Consider the following 18596-nt stretch of genomic DNA (forward strand, 5'->3'; position numbering starts at 1 on the left):
GCCGTTTTGTTTAGTGTTACAAGGCCAGATCAGTCTATCATCCAGACTGTTGTCCCTGCAACTACTGAAAAGGCTGCTGCCCCTCTTCAGGAACCACATGTTTGTCTGGCCTCTCAAGAGATACCCCTCCATTGTGGTTGCACCTAAAGTACGGCCATCTGTATCGCTGAGGCACGCAAGCCTCCCCACCAACGGCAAGGTCCATGGTTCATGGGGGAGGGGAAACAGAGATAAACAAAACATTGTGCTCATATATGATGTTGATTAATAATTTAACACAAAACTTCTTTTTAAATATGTTAATAAAAAGAATTTACTGTAACAGCAACAGGGAGGACAAACAGGAAGGGCTTCCAGGTATGATGAAGAAACAAGACAAATTACAATTGGGGCAGTTTATGTTCAAAACAGAGGGATGTGTCTCAGCAGTAAAATGCCAAAACAACAAGACTGTTATAATACTAAGTACTTCTCATAGCCCAAAAGATGTAACCTTTGTCAATAGGAAAAACATAGATGGTACTTCATCAGAGGTCTTCTGTACTAAAGGAGTTATGGGAGGTGTGGATTGCTTTGATCAGATGCATGAGAGGTATGCAATTGGAAGGCGATCTCTAAAGTGGTGGCATCACCTTTTCTTTTTTGTAACTGACCTGGCAATTGTTAACAGTTTCATAATATGGAACTGTAGTATGCATGGAGGAGGACATAACCAGTTATCTTTCTCCTTCACCTATGAGACAACTAACAGCAGGTCATGAAATGAAAAGAAGAGTAAGACCAAATTTTCTAAGAAGAAACAAGCCAGGTGTCAAAAGTGTACCAGACGAAGTTCGCCTTCAAGCTGGAAAACATTTCCCAGTAAAAGACACAAGGAAATGCTGCAGGTTCTGCAGCACAAAGCAGAAGGAAGCACGAACCAACATGATGTGCATACACTGTAAAGTTCCTCTATGTGCACATACCTGCTTCGAAAAATTTCATAGAAAATAAATGTTCCTGATATAGGCATTAGTAAAATCAACATCACACATTATTTGCAAAATAACCCTTGTATTTGTATAAACTGGTCACAAAAATTAATAACTTTTTGGTAAAAGTTGCAGCTGAAATTAAATGTTGTCTCTTATGCTCTGTTTTTATTCAAACCTATGCAATGCTTCCACCTAATGACCAATGGGACATATAAGTCCCATTTAAAATATTAAAAAACTGGTTGTAGCAAATGAAATGAAATGAAATGAATACATTTCACTTTATAAGCTATTCTTTAAGCAAAATACAGAACAAAAATTTAAAGAACTGCGCAAAAAATTATTCGGTCATGAAATGGTTGCGGATAAAAAATAAATTATCTTGCATAGCTTACAAATCAGTTTGTCCAAAATGATGTAGTATTACATTCAAATGCTCTAAAAACATGTACTAATTGACAAGTTAGTTCATTTTATTTGTGCTTATCAGATATTTGTGCTGCAGTTGGGCCAATGTTGTTGACATCTTTTTATGCATTACAGGAAAATTTGTTAAGAAAGTTTTTTTTTAGAGTCTGTAACTCCATTCCATACTTTTTTTTAATTTTCAGGGGGTGGGAAGGGTGTCAGTGGGGGTAGGGTGAGAGGGGGAGGAAGAGAATGAGCTTATGAAATAAGACAAACTTGTAGTGAGAGAGGAAAATAGTATTTGGATTTAAATTTTCCCACAGTATGCTATGATATCAATTATACTTAGCTGCACCAAATATTGTAGAAATCCTATATAGAAACCTTAGCTTTAGCTGACTGACATAATCAGTGTGTGAATTTATGTTAGGTGTATTTGTCTATTATATTTATCTTATTAAAATGAAAATTACTTATAATTTTCAATTGCTTTTTCAGAAAACCAAATATTTTTGACAATATGTTGGCTATTATGGAAAAGTATGCTTACAATTTGGAAGAATTAGTGCAAGAGCGAACAAATCAACTTACAGAGGAAAAGAAGAAAACTGATGCTCTTTTGCATCGAATGTTGCCAAAGTATTGCCATACACTTATAAACTGATACGAGTTTATATATGAACTTGTTAGGATAGATTCTAATTTTATGGCATTATTTACAGAACTGTGGCAGAGGCATTAAAAAGAGGTGATCCCGTTGAAGCAGAGAGTTTTGACTGTGTTACAATTTACTTCAGTGACATTGTTGGATTTACTGAGTTATCTGCTGTCAGCACTCCATTACAGGTCTGCTCTTGTATTCTATTTTTATTGAGCTGGGACATCATATTATTGTACAATTGCTACCACAGAGTAGGCATATCTCTGGCCTGAGCACAGTGTACTGTTCATATCCTCAACATTAGACTTGGATAGTTGCCTGACTTCAGCATAACACTGTTTATTTACATTTTAAACTAATGTTACACATACTTGCCCTGTTTTTACATATTTGTCTATAATTAACACCAATTGTGAATGATTGTTGATGGTGCAGATGCAAATAAAACCACTTGAAAGAAGAAACCTTGTTTTCCATTGGTAAAAGCCTACCTGTAAGTATCACACCACTATGTGCAGCTTTATGTGCTGAAGAGTATTGAGGTACAATGTAATAAACTCACAGCATTATTTTATATGATTGTGTGGCCATATATTTATGAGACAAGTACTAGATAAATATGTAGTGTGTGTGTACTCAGCCAGTCACTCCATTCCACATACATAGATTTTGAGAAGTGTTAGCCTGCAGGTAAGTTTATATAATATATGTGTCTGGGTCATTTCTCCTGTGTTATAGAGATTTCTAAACCATTCTGCTTGCTTGGAAGTAATCACAGAAAAAAGTTGTAGTAATGGAACCAGTGACATGGACTACGATTATGTGGGCTAATGTTTTGTTCTCCTAAGATGAACAAAGAATAAAAATATGATACCAAAAGTAAAATGGGGAAGAATTTCATTCCAGTAAATATTTCAGTGTGTGCTCAGAAGCGCCTAACAGATGCAAACTTTTTCAAAGGGAGAAGTGCATAAGTGTGTGTGTGTGTGTGTGTGTGTGTGTGTGTGTGTGTGTGTACAGAGCAGAAAATGCAAATTTTTAATGTTAGTTTTGTTGTACATTTACTCAGTTTTCAAATAAATTTCATAATATTTATTTTATAATGTAATGAGAATTTGCAATATACATGAAATATACTAAATAAATGCATTAAAATGTTCAATATTATTGCATGCTTGTTGATTGTAAAGAGAAAAATTGATAAAGAAAATTTGAGGGGAGGGCTGGAATTGATGAACGTGTAGCGTAACACTAATTTTCTGCATGACAGAGTACCAAATTTGAATTTTTTTAAAGCAGTTTCATTAGAACTGTCATGCAATGAAGTTGTTTTACAGTGCCCCTACTGCACAGTTTATGAAAAGAGAGACTCAGAAATATGATGAAATGTGGTACATGGCTATTCTGTCAATTACCTTGTTGTAACAAACCAAACCGCCCTTACATTTTCCTTTTCAGAGCATTTAACAAATTTTCATTTCAGATTCTGAATGTAAATTTTTAACATAGTACAAAATACACATACAAAATCCATGGTACTTTCGAACTTTATGTATCTCTCGATATACTTGCAATATCATGAGGTTCAAAAACTGCCGAGCACTTATGGGCGAAGCTTATGTCAGTCAAAGTCATGTTATTCAGTAAGCATCCGAATGTGTACTCCAGAGATATATCTACTCTGATTTCTATGTATAATTTTAGGAAAGTCAAAGATAAATTTTACTGGTAAAAGGATAACAAAAATGTCTACATAATAATAAATGGAATATAACATGTCATGTTACATACGATTCCAATTAATTACATCGAAATGAAAGTGCCTGTTGTTTTTACTGATGAAGATTAAAATGTACAATGCGATGTTGAATGTGATACATTGTGTATGCAAGTAATATAAAAAAGAAGACATCTGCATACACACTGCACAAAGTTACACACATCAAGCACTTCATAGGCAGTAAATATGTAGCTGATAATTATTTGTAACATAAATCATCATCCATATAAAAAAATGTCATTCAGGTTATGAGTGCTTTACTGTGATCGAATTGCCTTTTTTTTATTATTTATTTCCTGTAAAAGCTCTTTGCATTTTTGATTCTTTAATTTCAGTTGGTACATTGATATACTTCCTTAACCCAACAGATGGAACATGTTTTTGTTAACAAGCTGTTCTGTATTGAATTATGTGTAAATCAGCAGATCCATTCATTTCAGTTTATTAGCGTTGTTGTATCTCAACATACACCATATTTTACAAACTATAAGACATACTTTTTTCTCTAAAAAATTTCCTCGCAAATTTAGGTGCATCTTATCCTCAAAATCAATATCAAAATGTCTAGTGTTTGATTTAAAATTCCAGCCAGTCTTAAATATGGACATATATTCTATGCCCCGGGAAACCTATCTCTATCTGGCAATATTGGCAGCTGCAGTGCACCAATGTGACAAACATGAGTTGTGGGGATCCACAAGCTTCTTAATAGTGTCTCCCTTCTGCCCCACCATCCCAAACCCAGAACACTGTCTAGCCTATGATGCATCATTCAGTCCACGGTGCTAGTGAACTTTAATTGAAAGCGATTGTGCTATAGGTGGCAGTGCAATATTTTTCTTAGCAGATAGTTTCATAATAATGAAAAAAAAAATAAAAGGTATTCATATGATGTGGGCTATAAATTGAAAGTAATATAATATTCAGAACAACATGGAAACAGAGCAGCTGAGCAGCATTTCAGCCCTCCACCAACAGAAAAAAACTGTTCGCAATAGGCAGGCTACTAAAGAAAAACTGAAAACATGAGGAAGACTAAATGTACAAATAAAGAACTGAATGCAAAATGGCCAAAACTAGAAGGTAACATACTGAAATGAATTGTAGGATACCATCAAAATGGCATTGGATTTCATACAAAAATGATTCAAATACACACTCATAAGCTAGCACTACATTGTAACTTAACAGACTTTAAGGATGGTGTTAGTTTGTGCTACAGATTTATGAATTTCAAGGACTTAGCATGTGAACCAAAACCAAAATATCTCACAAAATACCACAAGAATATGCAGAGAAAATATCATCTTTCCATCATTTTATTATTCAACATCTAAAGAAAAACAATGTGGAACTAAGCGAGATAGCAAATATGAATGCAACTCCTCCCACATTTGATGTACAGAGTAACATAACTGTTGCCATGAAAGGTGCTAAAACTGTAACTATACAACCAAGTTGATATGAAACTGTTGTCCTTTCATGTTGTGCTGATGATACTAAACTTAATTCAGTGATCATTGTCAATTCCAAAACAATGCCAAAACCTTCTGAAATACCACCAGGTATTGTTATTTACATACATGACAAATGTTGGGCAGATGAGGCAGGTATGAAATTATGGATTAACAGAGTGTGGGTGAGAACCGAAGGTGCTTTAATGAATAACAGTTCTCTCCTTGTGCTAGATCAATTTAGCAGTCATTGAAAAATTCTGTGAAAGAGAAACTGAGATAAGGAAATACAGAGCTTGCCATTATTATGGAAGGACTTACTTCACAGTTGCAACCTTTTGAAGTCTCAATAAATAAACCATTTAATGTGTATATCAGAGAGGAATGGAACAAATGGATGAAGGATGAAACCCAACATGAATTCACACCAATGGCAGCTTTGAAATGACCTGCAGTCTAACAAGTGTGTCAGTGGATAAAACTGTCATGGTCTAGAGTGGGAGAAGACATTATTGTTACATCTTTCAAGAAGTGCAGCTTAAGTAAGGCTCGATGGCAGTGAAGACCATCTTATATATGAAGAGGACAATGATGACTATGAAGAGGAAGAAAAAGAAGAAGAAAGTTCAGATGATGATTTTCAGGGATTTTAAAGGCCAGTTTGATATTATAAATTAAGAATTTCTCTTAGTCTGGCTTTGCAATCTAATAACAAAAATGGTAAAAATGTTATTTTTAAAAAAATTGCTGAAAAATTAAGATGTGTCTTATGGTCTATAAAATATGGTACAATGATATATCATAGATAATAACATTTGAAACAATTTTATAATTATATGTTTCCTGATAATCTTGTGTGCAACATGAAGCCATATGTCTAATAGCAGTCACAATATAAGTAAAAGAAATTATGTTTGTGCAGAAACAGTTATATTTAACATTACTACAACTTCTGTCCACTGTAATTAAGGAAATATGCCGTTCTGCTTTTAGTGCTGATGATACACTTATTTTCCATGACTATAAAAACTGTCTCTAATTATAATTTCTTTGAGATTTTTTATTCAGTTTTTTTTATTTCCTTAGGTAATGCTCTAAACAGAACTTTTGGCTGTGTTTATTCCTCTAAGAAAGGTGTATCTATTTCTTCTTGCATAGCTATGGGCTTGACTGTATAATATTGATAATTCGTGACAAACCTTTGTAAAACACATAACAGTAAGAGGTTGATGGAATGGATGTAAACACATCACATGCCATTCAGGAAAACTCATGGATCACATTTAAACATGTCCTCTGCACCTGAGGAGCAATAGAGCACGATGAATTAACTCGTCTACAGCAGTTAAAAGGTTAACTTTCTGGGAGGATGTGTGCTGATTTCCTAACTTCTTGGGTTTCCCTTGTTGTGTAATTATAAAAGTTGGCATTCAGTATTAAAATGCTCCCTCTGTTTAATAGGTGGTTCTTAACATAGGATCTAATATTGTAAATATATAAAAATGCCAGAGTCATAATGACAGGTCTCCTTAAGTGTTGTCTGCAGAACTGACTATTTTATATTACACATTACACAAACTGCCGTACTTAACTATAAATATATTTCTACTACGTGGTGAGCTTTTCCCAATATCATTCCAGACTGCAATATGAAGTGAAGGTAAGTGTAATACAAGAATTGAGCTGCTGACTGATTCATCACAGTAGTCCATTTAAAATTTTCTGCAAGTCACATATCCACAAATCTAACACTACTTACATTTAATACCTCTTGGTTATTTAAGAATATCTTAGATAGTGTGTGTGTGTGTGTGTGTGTGTGTGTGTGTGTGTGTGTGTGTGTGTGTGTGTGTGTGTGTGTGTGCTGAGTGCTGTTCATGTAATGCGGAGCAGTGTTGGAAGTGGCTGCTGTCAGGTATGGTGTCAATGCCAGATGCTCTGTCTACAGTTGATTTTAAATGACCAATCACTGATCTGTAGCAGACAATGCATTTTGTAGCCATCAGTTTCCATTCATACCCTAACCTATAGCCTTGTGTTGAGCAATGTATCCAAGAAAATGGGTGACGGCAGCCAGTGACGGAGGTATTAATCACACTCACTTTGTTCAAGGCAATTAAACCTGACCTTTATGAGCAAACTCAAGACATAAAAACTTAAGTTTTCCAATAAAAGCAAAATGTAAACTTGAAACTATCCTCACACGGGCTACACAAGCTGATGTGATACCAACTGATGACCAGTCGTGGTTGGTACTTGGTTACAGTTTAGAAGTGACAGGCAGATGCCATACAAAGAAGAATGATAGGGAGACAAAATAAGATCAATTGAAAAAGTCAGTATGATGATGAAAATGAAGCAATAAAAGCTTGGAAAAAATTACATTCAAACAAATTAATCAAGGAGAAAAGCCAGACATCAAAACTGAAGTGAACTGACCATTACTTGTGATAGTTTTGCAGTGGCAAACAGTGCAGGCTTGACATTGAGCACTCTGATTGGAGGAAGACAGCTTCAACACATGAAGTGCCAGCTATAAAATTTTGGTATATGCACTTGCCAATAATGTCATGGCAATGGAGAATGCAGAACCAACAACATTGGCAGCTAGCAAACTGGGTACGATGGCCGTCAACAGTGGGCACCCATGATATGTGTACTGGAGAGAGCCTATGGTTACTGAGGTACCAAATAAAGGAGCCACTGGCTCAGTTATCTGTTACTAGCTTAGCAACTTGTCGTGTTGATATGCGATGACTTAGATGTTTGCATGTTTAGGAGACTCTCTTCTTGTTTGATCTCTTGATTATGTGTACCGTTACCATTCTTGCTTGTGTTTTGGTCTCAACTGGTGTTTGTCCTTCAAAGATTATAATTCCTCCTGTTGATGACTCGGCATGGCTAGAACATAGTAAAGTACCAACGAATCTGACTCACATCTGTATTGGTTGTTTTGCACCACCAAGAATAACCGTTTTATGGATATATGGCAGCAGCAACAGCATCAGCAACTACAGCAATAACATGCTGAGCTTCTGTAGATGTTGACATCTTGAGAGTAAGCGTGGTAACAAGTGCTGCTGGGTCTGCAACCCCTCCCCCCAACTCCCCCTCTCCCCCACCCGTTTTCAACCTTTTGATGTAGGTATACAGAGGTGTGACAGCTAGGCATGGCCTGCACCTCAATAGGTGTGGGAAGGGGAGGCTGGTAAAGCTTGTAGGTGACAGTGTAGTGGGTGGTGGGGTTGGTGGGATCACTCCTGGAAAAATTCCTGTAGTAGTTGGTGTTATAGCTGCACCTTTTTCAGATTGAAGTCAGCTGATAGATATACCTGCTTAAAGGAAGTCTCTCGAACTAAGGGCTCACCTTCACAGGGTGTAATGTTTCCAAGTAGAGAAGGAATTGGCATATTTCATCAAAATATAAGAGGTACTAGAGATAAAATTAGTGAACTGCTTATAGATGCTGACTGAAATTATTGGTATATTAGAGCACCACTTAAATAATTTGACAATTTGGAGGGTTCTTTACCGGAATTCAGATTAGCTGGCTGTTTTTCAAGGAGTTCCTTGTCGGGTAGGGGAGTGCCTATGTACATAAAAAACGGTATTCCATTTGAGTCCATAGATGTATCACAGCACTGTGCTGAACAGATATTTGAATGTTGTGCAAGAGTAGTTGAATTTAGCGAAACTAAACTTCTAATTGTTGTTGTTTATCGGTCCCATAAGTCTTACTTCAGAGCATTTCTGTGCAAGCTAGAGAGGGTTCTTGAATCACTTTGTAGGAAGTACCAGAAATTAGTTATATGTGGTGACTTCAATATAAATTTTGTATATGATGGTGAAGGAAAAGGTTGTTAGCAGATCTCATAAATTCATATGATCTTATGCAGACAGTATTTTTTCCAACTAGGGTGTACGGTAACAGTAGCACAGCCATAGACAATATTTTTATTCATTCTTCATTACTAGATGGGCATTTTGTTAGCAAAAGAGTGAATGACCTTTCAGACTATGATGCACAAATTGTAACACTAAAAGGCTGCAGTACTCAAACAAATGTCACATTTAATTACAAACTATGTAGGAAAGTTAATCCAACAGCAATAGAGAATTTTTTAAACCTTGTCAAGGAACAAGAGTGGCCGGATGTTTATAGTGCCAATAACATAGATGATAAATATAATGCTTTCCTTAACACATTTGTCATGCTCTTTGGGAGTTACTTTCCTTTAGAACATTCTAACTGGGTACTTGTAGTAATAGGCAGCCCGGGTGGCTGACTAGTGGGATAAAGATATCATGTAGAACAAAGTGGGAATTATATCAAAATGTTAGAAGTAGTCACAATCAAGCTACAGTAGCCCATTACAAACAGTGTTGTATCAGAGCACACTCCTCTGTGGAGTGAAAATTTCTTTCTAGTATTGTAAGGTGCTTAAAAATTCTATTAGGAAGGCAAAGAGTATGTGGTATGCAAATAGAATAGCTAATTCACAGGATAAAATTAAAACCATATGATCAGTTGTCAAGGAAGTGTCTGGTCTGCAACACAAGGTCGACGAACTAAAGTCAGTTTGCAGTAAAAATATTTCTGTTACTGATAAATCAGATATATGCACAGTATTTAAAAATCATTTTCTGAAAATTGCTGGTGAATTAAATAAAAATTTAGTTTCTACAGGGAATTATATAACTTTCTTGGCAAATGCCTTTTTGAGATTGATGTCTGAAATACTCATCTGTGATACAAACAAGAGGGAGACTGAGTCAATAATTAAATCACTGAAGACTAAGGACTCTCTTGGTTATGATGGAGTGCCAAACAGAATATTAAAGTACTATGCTGCACATGTTAGCCCTGTATTTAGCCATATTTGTAATTTTTCCTTCAGGAATGGTCAGTTTCCTGAGCGATTAAAGTACTCAGTGGTAAAGGCACTTTATAAAAAGGGAGAAAGGGATAATGTAGATAATTTTAGACCTATTTCTATGCCATCAGTGTTTGCTAAAGTTAATGAAAAGGCTGTTTATGTAAAGATAATTGATCATTTTGTATCACACGATTTGCTATCAAATGTACAATTCAGCTTTAGAAGTTGTTTAACAACTGAAAATGCTATATTCTCTTTTCTCTGTGAGATACTGGATGGGTTAAAAGAAAGGTTTCGAATGCTATGCATATAGGCATATTTTTTGATTTAACTAGGGCATTTGATTGTGTTGATCACAAAATATTGGTTCAGAAGTTGGACCATTATGGAATACAGGGAGTAGCTCACAATTGGTTCACCTCTTACTTTAGCAACAGACAGCAAAATATTATAATTCACAATGTTAAGAATGGCTGTCATGTGGGATCTGAGTGGGGTATGGTCAAGTGGGGGCTGCCCGGGATCAGTGTTGGGGCCACTCCTGTTCCTTATTTATATAAATGAAATGCCCTCTAGTATTATGTGTAACTCTAAAATATTTCTGTTTGCTGATGACACTAGCTTGGTAGTAAAGGATGTTGTGTGCAACATTGGTTCAGTTTCAAATAGTGCTGTTCATGACCTAAATTCATGGCTTGTAGAAAATAAACTAATGCTAAAACACAGTAAGACTCAGTTTTCACAGTTTCTAGCACACAAATCAACAAAACCTGACATTTTAATTTCACAGAATTGGTGTATGATTAGTGAAACTGAACAGTTCAGATTTCTAGGTGTTCAGAGAGATAGTAAGCTGTCATGGAAATCCCACATTCAGGATCTTGTTCAAAGACTTAATGCTGCCATTTTTACTACTGAACGGTATCTGAACTGAGTGATTGTTTGACACGAAAATTAGTCCACTTTCTTTATTTTCATTCACTTATGTCATATGGTATTATGTTTTGGGATAACTCTTCCCATTCCGAAGAGATATTTTTGGCTCAGAAATGGGCGGTTCGGGCAATAAGTGGTTTAAGTTCATGAACCTTTTGTCGTCCCCTGTTCACGAGTCTGGCTATATTGACATTGACCTCTCAATATATATATATTCCTTACTGTCATTTCTTGTTAACAATATTAGCTTATTCCCAAGAATAAGCAGATTTCACTTAGTTAATACTCAACAGAAATCAAACCTGCATTTGGATTGGACTTCCTTAACTCTTGTGCAGAAAAGTGTGCAGTATACTGCTGCATCCATTTTCATTAAGCTACCACTCAAATTCAAAAATCTGAGCAGTAATTCACACACTTTCAAATCAAAACTGAAGAGTTTCCTCATGAGTCACTCCTTCTATTCTGTCGAGGGGATCCTTGAAAAATTAAGCTGATTTTTGCTGTATTGTTGATTTCGTTTACTTAAACTTATGGATTGACTTTTTTCGGGTTCATAAATATTTATTTTTATCTGTTATTTCTGTTATGTTGTAATTTCATGCACTGACGCATTCCATGACCTTGGAGATTTGCTCCTCAATTTGGTACTACGGAACTTGACGTCTAAATAAATAAAATAAAAACTACCTAAGACATTTGTTGCTCTACAGCAAGTTAAGAAAAATGATTAACCCTGTAAAAATGACTGCAATCTTTCTCTCTTTGAGAACTTATCTTTATAATTCAGTACAAATGCTTTGTCTCCACATGGACTCCTCTTCGTGGAAATTTGATGAGCTGTGTACAGCACTGAGTGCACATTTTAATCATAAATCACATGTTGTGCCAATGTGCCCTAAGCTAATTAGCAATTAAAGTGGAGTAATGGGCCATATACAGAATGGATAATGGAATTTCAGGGTTTGTCTCAATACTGTAAGCTTGATTGTAATCAGTGTTGCATATCTTACACAGATTCCATTATCTGTTATGTAGTTATTTGCTTGGCTCCAGGTGAGTAATTCCAATCAAAGGCCTTAGTCATCTGACTCTCCTCTAGCTGATGTGGCACAGTTAGCATAGTCATATGAGCTGTCTGGTACAGCTCAGGAAGCTTTTGTCGATGAGTGCCATGTAGCGGAAGTGGATTGTAGTTCTTCCCGTAGTAACTAATCAGTTGGCACAGCAGGATCTTGTTCCCTGGAGTCTGAGATGACTGCATTACCTTTAGTTGTTAAGAAGCGATCTTGCCACCGTCCTGTTAAACACCTTAATATGATGGATGCCAGGAATCAGTTTTCCCTGCCATCGGATTGACTTTATCACAAACAGCACAGTGATCGTTGAAATTTTTGGTCTGGTATTGCAGACAGTAACTGCTGATCTCCGTCACCGTCAGACGTTTCCATAGATTCTAGGGCTTGTCCTGGTTGCCACCAGCACAAATGATGGAAATGTCCACATGTAAATAAAGTTTATTTTAAGCACAACTGTAGGGGCCACATCACTGCTGTCTGTGCTGTACAGTGTTGTGTTCACAGTGTTGACCAGTTTATTAACATGCTTTCATCACCATTCTCACACATCTGTCAGACAGCTCATAAGCTTCTGCTGCAGTTGTGTATTTTAGAACACTCCACTGAGTTTCAGCTTGATGCTGGGACTGTGACCTAATTGACCAATGCAGCAACGTATCTGGATCTTGGTAGCCCCCCCCCTCCCCCTCCCACACACACACACACACACACACACACACACACACACACACACACACACACACACAAAATTACAATCAGTTACCAAAATAGTGGTTTCCTATAGACCCCAGTTCGTTCCATTTGGGGTTATTAATATGAAATTTGGCTCTACAATTTTACTGGGTTACCTTTTGGTTTTGAATCAGCCTCAGGAATTTCTTAACATTTTATTGAGCAGAAAGTTTGCCATGTCTCAAAGTGTGCAACTTATCTGTATGATTTGTCATGGGTGCCACCAGGGAAGAAAATTTGCTAAACTTACGGGCAGTGTTTCAGGCACTGGAGGAGAGTGGTCTGCATTGAAAGTTGGGAAAGTGTACATTTTTTGTACCAAATGTCAGGTATTTAGGGCATGCCTTAAGTAGGTAGGGCATTAAACCACCCGACGAGCATGTTGAGGCGATTAATAAACTGCTTGCCCCTTGGAACCTGAAGGCACTGTAGTCATTCCTTGGCAAGGTAAACAACTGTAACAAATTCATACAAAATGCAGCAGAGATCTCCCAACCCATCAATTAGCTTGGTAAGAAAGGTGTGAAATTTGTTTGGTTTAATACTTTTCAGTGATCTTTCTTGTGGCTAAAACATTGTTTACTCACTGCTCCTTGCCTGGCTACCTTTTATCCCAAGAAAAGCCTAATACTGACTGCTGGTGCATTGCAGTTTGGGATTGGTGCCATACTGTTCCACAGAAGTCTGGAGGGGTCAGAACAGATGACTGCTTTCACTTCTAAGCCCCTCTCATCTAACCAGAAGAATTACTCCCAAATAAAGAAGGATATGCTAGCCATAATATATGGTGTTAAGAAGTTTTGTGTTTTCCTGTATCACACCAAATTTCACATGGTCAAGGGTCATAAATGAATGGTATCATAGTTCAACCTGCAGCCTGAGTGACAAGACGGCATAGAGACTGCACATTGGGTGCTATTTCTTGGCAGTTATTTATATGATGTCGATTTTTGGTCCCACCATATAGTATGCAAATGTTGATGCATCGTCCAGGTTCCCCATGGATTAGATTAGATTAGATTTACTTTCATTCCAATTGATCCGTAGTGAGGAGGTCCTCCAGGATGTGGAACATGTCAGAAAAACAACAATACATGACAAATATTTACAACTAAAACAAATAAGCTAATGTACCATTCCACAGGTCCCAAGTGGAATGATCGTCATTTTTTATGAACACTAAGAGTCATTTTACAAATACTATTGCACTGAATTTAAAATAAAAAAGTTTTTTATTTATTTATAAGGTAAGAAACATGTAATACAACTACTGTAATACTTATTTACAATGAACACATTACTGCACTGAAATGGTGCAGAAGTTAGATTATACTTACACACTTACACACACACAAGCGCACACACACACACACACACACACACACACACACACACAAATTTTCATTGAACACATTACTGCACTGAAATTGTGCAGAAGTTATGTTGTACTTATATACAAATCAGTTGGTTTTACTAAGAAATTCATCAATGGAGTAGAAAGAGTTGGCCACCAATAAATCCTTTAGGCTTCTCTTAAACTGAATTTCATTGGTTGTTAAGCTGTTTATGGCTGCTGGCAAGTTATTGAAAATGTGTGTTCCTGAATAATGCACACCTTTTTGTACAAGACTAAGTGACTTTAAATCCTTCTGAAGATTATTCTTATTTCGAGTATTGATTCCATGAATTGAGCTGTTGGTTTGAAAAAGTGATATATTTTTAATGACAAATTTCATTAAATAATAAATATATTGGGAAGCTGTAGTTAGTATCCCTAGTTCCCTAAACAGGCTTCTGCAGGATGTTCTTGAGTTCACACCACATATAATTCTTACTGCACGTTTTTGTGCCCGGAAAACTTTAGCTTGGCTTGATGAATTACCCCAGAAAATAATCCCATATGACATTATGGAATGAAAGTAAGCATAGTATGCCAGCTTTTTCATTTTTATATCCCCTATGTCTGACAAAATTCACATTGCAAACAGATATTTGTTGAGACGCTTCAGCAGTTCTGTGGTGTGCTCCTCCCAGTTGAATTTATTATCAAGCTGTAATCCCAAGAATTTAACACCGTCCACTTCTTCTATCTTCTTGTCATCATATGTTAGACATATACTCTTGGGACACCCCTTACAAGTTCTGAACTGCATGTAGTGTGTTTTTTCAAAGTTTAGTGACAAAGAATTGGCTAGGAACCAGTGATTAATGTCCACAAATATTTTATTGGCTGATCTTTCTAAGACTACACTTGATTTGCTATTTATTGCACTGTTTGTATCATCAGCAAACAAAACAAACTTGGCATCTGGTAATGTTACTGATGAAAGGTCATTGATATACACAAGAAAAAGTAAGGGCCCCAAAATGGAACCTTGTGGGACCCCACATGTAATTAGTTCCCAGTTGGATGATGCCTGATAGCTTGATACATGTCTCTTTCCTAATAACACCCTTTGTTTCCTGCCAGAGATATAAGATTTGAACCATTTTGCAGCATTTCCTGTTACACTATAATATTCTAGTTTACTTAAAAGGATATTGTGATTTACACAGTCAAATGCCTTTGACAGATCACAAAATATACCAGTTGCCTGAAAGTTTTTGTCTAATGAATTAAGTACATTTTCACTGTAAGTGTAGATAGCCTTCTCAATATCAGAACCTTTTAGAAATCCAAACTGTGACTTTGACAGTATGTTATTTGAGATAAGATGGTTATAAAGACGACTGTACATTACTTTTTCGAAAATTTTTGAGAATGCTGGCAACAGTGAAATTGGACCGAAATTTGATGCTATTTCTTTATCTCCCTTCTTAAACAGTGGCTTAACTTCAGCATATTTCAGCCATTCAGGAAATATTCCACTGATAAACGACTGGTTACACAGATAGCTTAATATGTTACTTAGCTCAGAATCACATTCTTTAATTAACTTTGTTGATATTTCATCATACCCACTAGATGTTTTTGATTTTAAAGATTTTATGATGGACATTATTTCTGTTGGGGTAGTGAGGGTCAAATTCATATTATGGAAGTTACTTGAAATGTCTGGTCTCAGGTAATCCATAGCAGCATCTACCGAACCTGACAACCCCATCTTTTCAGTAACAGTTATAAAATGTTTGTTAAAAATTTCTGCAACACTATACACATCTGTCACCAATGCATCATTTACTCTTAATGCTATTTGTTCCTCTTCATGTCTGGTTCTACCGGTCTCCTCCTTCACTATATCCCATATTGTCTTTATTTTGTTATCTGATATGACTATCTTTTCCTTGTAATATATTTGCTTTGACATCCGTATTACAGTCTTTAATATTTTGCAGTATTTCTTATAATGTGCTATAGCATCTACCTTGGAAATGTTTCGGATTGACAGATACAGTTTTTTTTTGGTTTTACAAGATACCCCTATTCCTCGAGTAATCCATGGCTTCTTTGTAGACTTTGCTCTAACCTTGGTAAGTTTTGGGGGAAAGCAGTGTTCGAATAAGGTAAGCACTTTATTAGCAAAAATGTTATATTTTTCATTCATGCCATGAGCACTGTAAACATCAGTCCAGTGAATGTCTCTGAGGAGTGTCCTAAAATAATCAATTTTTGGCTTACTGATTACCCTCTTGAGCTCAGATTTAACAGATTTTATATCCTGTTCAGTATTAACATTTAACAGAAGGAACTGCATGTCATGGTCGGAGAGGCCATTGACTATTGGTTTTGTAATATAATTTTGTTCATTTGACTTTTCTATAAAGATATTATCAATGGCTGTTTGTGAGCAAGTGGCTATCCTAGTGGGGAAGAATTACTGTGGGAATTAAGTTGAATGATAGTGTTACTAACTCAAATAAGTTCTTATTGGGAGAGTCTTTAAGGAAATCTACATTGAAATCACCAGCAACCACTATTTCTTTGTTTTTGGTTGTTAAATGGGCCAGTACAGCTTCAAGGTGGTTTACAAACAGATTAAAGTTTCCTGCAGGTGCTCGATATACACTTAATATTATGAAAGATTTTTTGTGAAAATCTAATTCTGTTGCACATGCTTCCATATGCTGTTTTAGGCAAAATTTATGAATGTCTATGTTCTTAAATTTATGACAGTTCCTGATGAATGTGGCAACTCCTCCTTTCTCCATTTCTGATCTACAAAAGTGAGATGCTAACCTAAACCCTGTAACACTTAAAAGTTCTATACCATTAAAAGTTCTAATGCAGAGTCTGATAGGGAGGAAACAGTTTTTTAGTGCTTCGTGATGTGTTAGACATGATACTGCAAGATTTTACCATCATCACGAAGGAAGTAGCGGCAGCCATAATTCATGACCCACTGTTGTGCAGCATTGTGGCAGCGGTTCAATCTGAATGGCCTGTGCACCTTCCTAGGGATGCCTATCCCAATTTTCGATCTTATATAAGTATGAAAGATTGGCCTCAATGTACATCATAGAGTGTCGTTGCTTACAACAGAGGATGATAGATATGGTAGTTCCTGCCTCACTCCTTCCACCCACCCTTCAGTTGCTGTGTTCTTCTCACTGGAGGATGCTCGCATGTAAGCATCAGCTCGGTGGCATGTATATTGGGCTGCAATAAGCACCCATATTGAAAGTGCAGTGAGGCAGTGTCATGCCTCTTTGCTGGACCAAGCGACCCCTCCCCAGAAGTTTTTGTCGTGTTCTCAACTAACTTAGCTGTGAGGTAGAGTAAATGTGGATTTTGCCAGTCCCTCTCTTGGGGAGATATGGTTGATACTGGTGGATGTAGTGTCAAACTTCCCCTATATAGCACAATGTGCACCATTACTGCAAGCTACACCATCAGGGCACTCGGAACTATTTTTGTCATAGAGGGTGCACCAGTCATGCTATAATTCCAGCCAGTTTACAGCATTGGAATTTCAGACATTCTGTTGCTGCAGTGGTATCCCCCACCTGATCATTGCTTCTTTCCATCCAGCATCCATCTCAGAGATGGAATGGATGATCCAGATTTTTAATATCCAAATGAGGAAGGCAGTGAAAACCATTTTAGTGGAGGAGACTATTTTGCATTTCTTAGCCATGTACCATACCATCTCAGTGAATAGGCTTAGTCCAGTGGAGCTTCTGTATAGATGGTGGCCCTGTACGTTGATGGATCTAATAAATTTAGTTTTAAAGTGACCAGAAACATGAAATAAGAATGTTACAAAATTGATGTAAGTCTGTAAATATGGCAACCTGAGTCCTGAGATCTACACTCCATGTCATCTTACTAATCCTAATAATCACATAGTAGTACCTTTCATGGTGAAGAACAGTTGTCATATTTTGAACTTCTGGCCATGCTTCCAGTTTCTCCCTCTCCTCTCCACAGACAATTAAGACATAGACCTGGGTGCTTTTGTCCTTACTGCCCATTAAAGGTGGAGGCATTTGATATATGTGCCTGCTGATAATGCCTTGGCAGTGGAGGATGCAGAACCAATTATGCTGGCAGCCAGTGAACTGGGTATGACGGCCTTCAACAGGGGTGTCCACACCATGTGTACTGAAGAGAGGCTCCGATTTTCCAAGGCACCAAGTTAAGGTGGCCACTGTCTGAAGTCATTTTTGTGTTTCTAAGCTTAGCAACTTGATATGCAGATACTCAGTCACCTAGACATTTGAGCATTTAGGGGAATGTCTTCTTGTCGGATCTCTT

The 18596-nt window shown here is 36.7% G+C and overlaps 1 protein-coding gene across 1 annotated transcript in view; it reads left to right on the plus strand.

The window, feature by feature from the left end:
- LOC126158651 (guanylate cyclase 32E-like) overlaps positions 1-18596 on the plus strand; it is a 660283-nt gene that overhangs the window by 454703 nt on the left and 186984 nt on the right. The window contains exons 17-18 of the mRNA XM_049916459.1: positions 1881-2021; positions 2105-2228. Coding sequence (XP_049772416.1) covers positions 1881-2021; positions 2105-2228 — 265 coding nt within the window. The remainder of the gene's footprint in view (positions 1-1880; positions 2022-2104; positions 2229-18596) is intronic.

Source organism: Schistocerca cancellata, chromosome 2, assembly GCF_023864275.1.
Source record: "Schistocerca cancellata isolate TAMUIC-IGC-003103 chromosome 2, iqSchCanc2.1, whole genome shotgun sequence".
Lineage (NCBI taxonomy): Eukaryota > Metazoa > Arthropoda > Insecta > Orthoptera > Acrididae > Schistocerca > Schistocerca cancellata.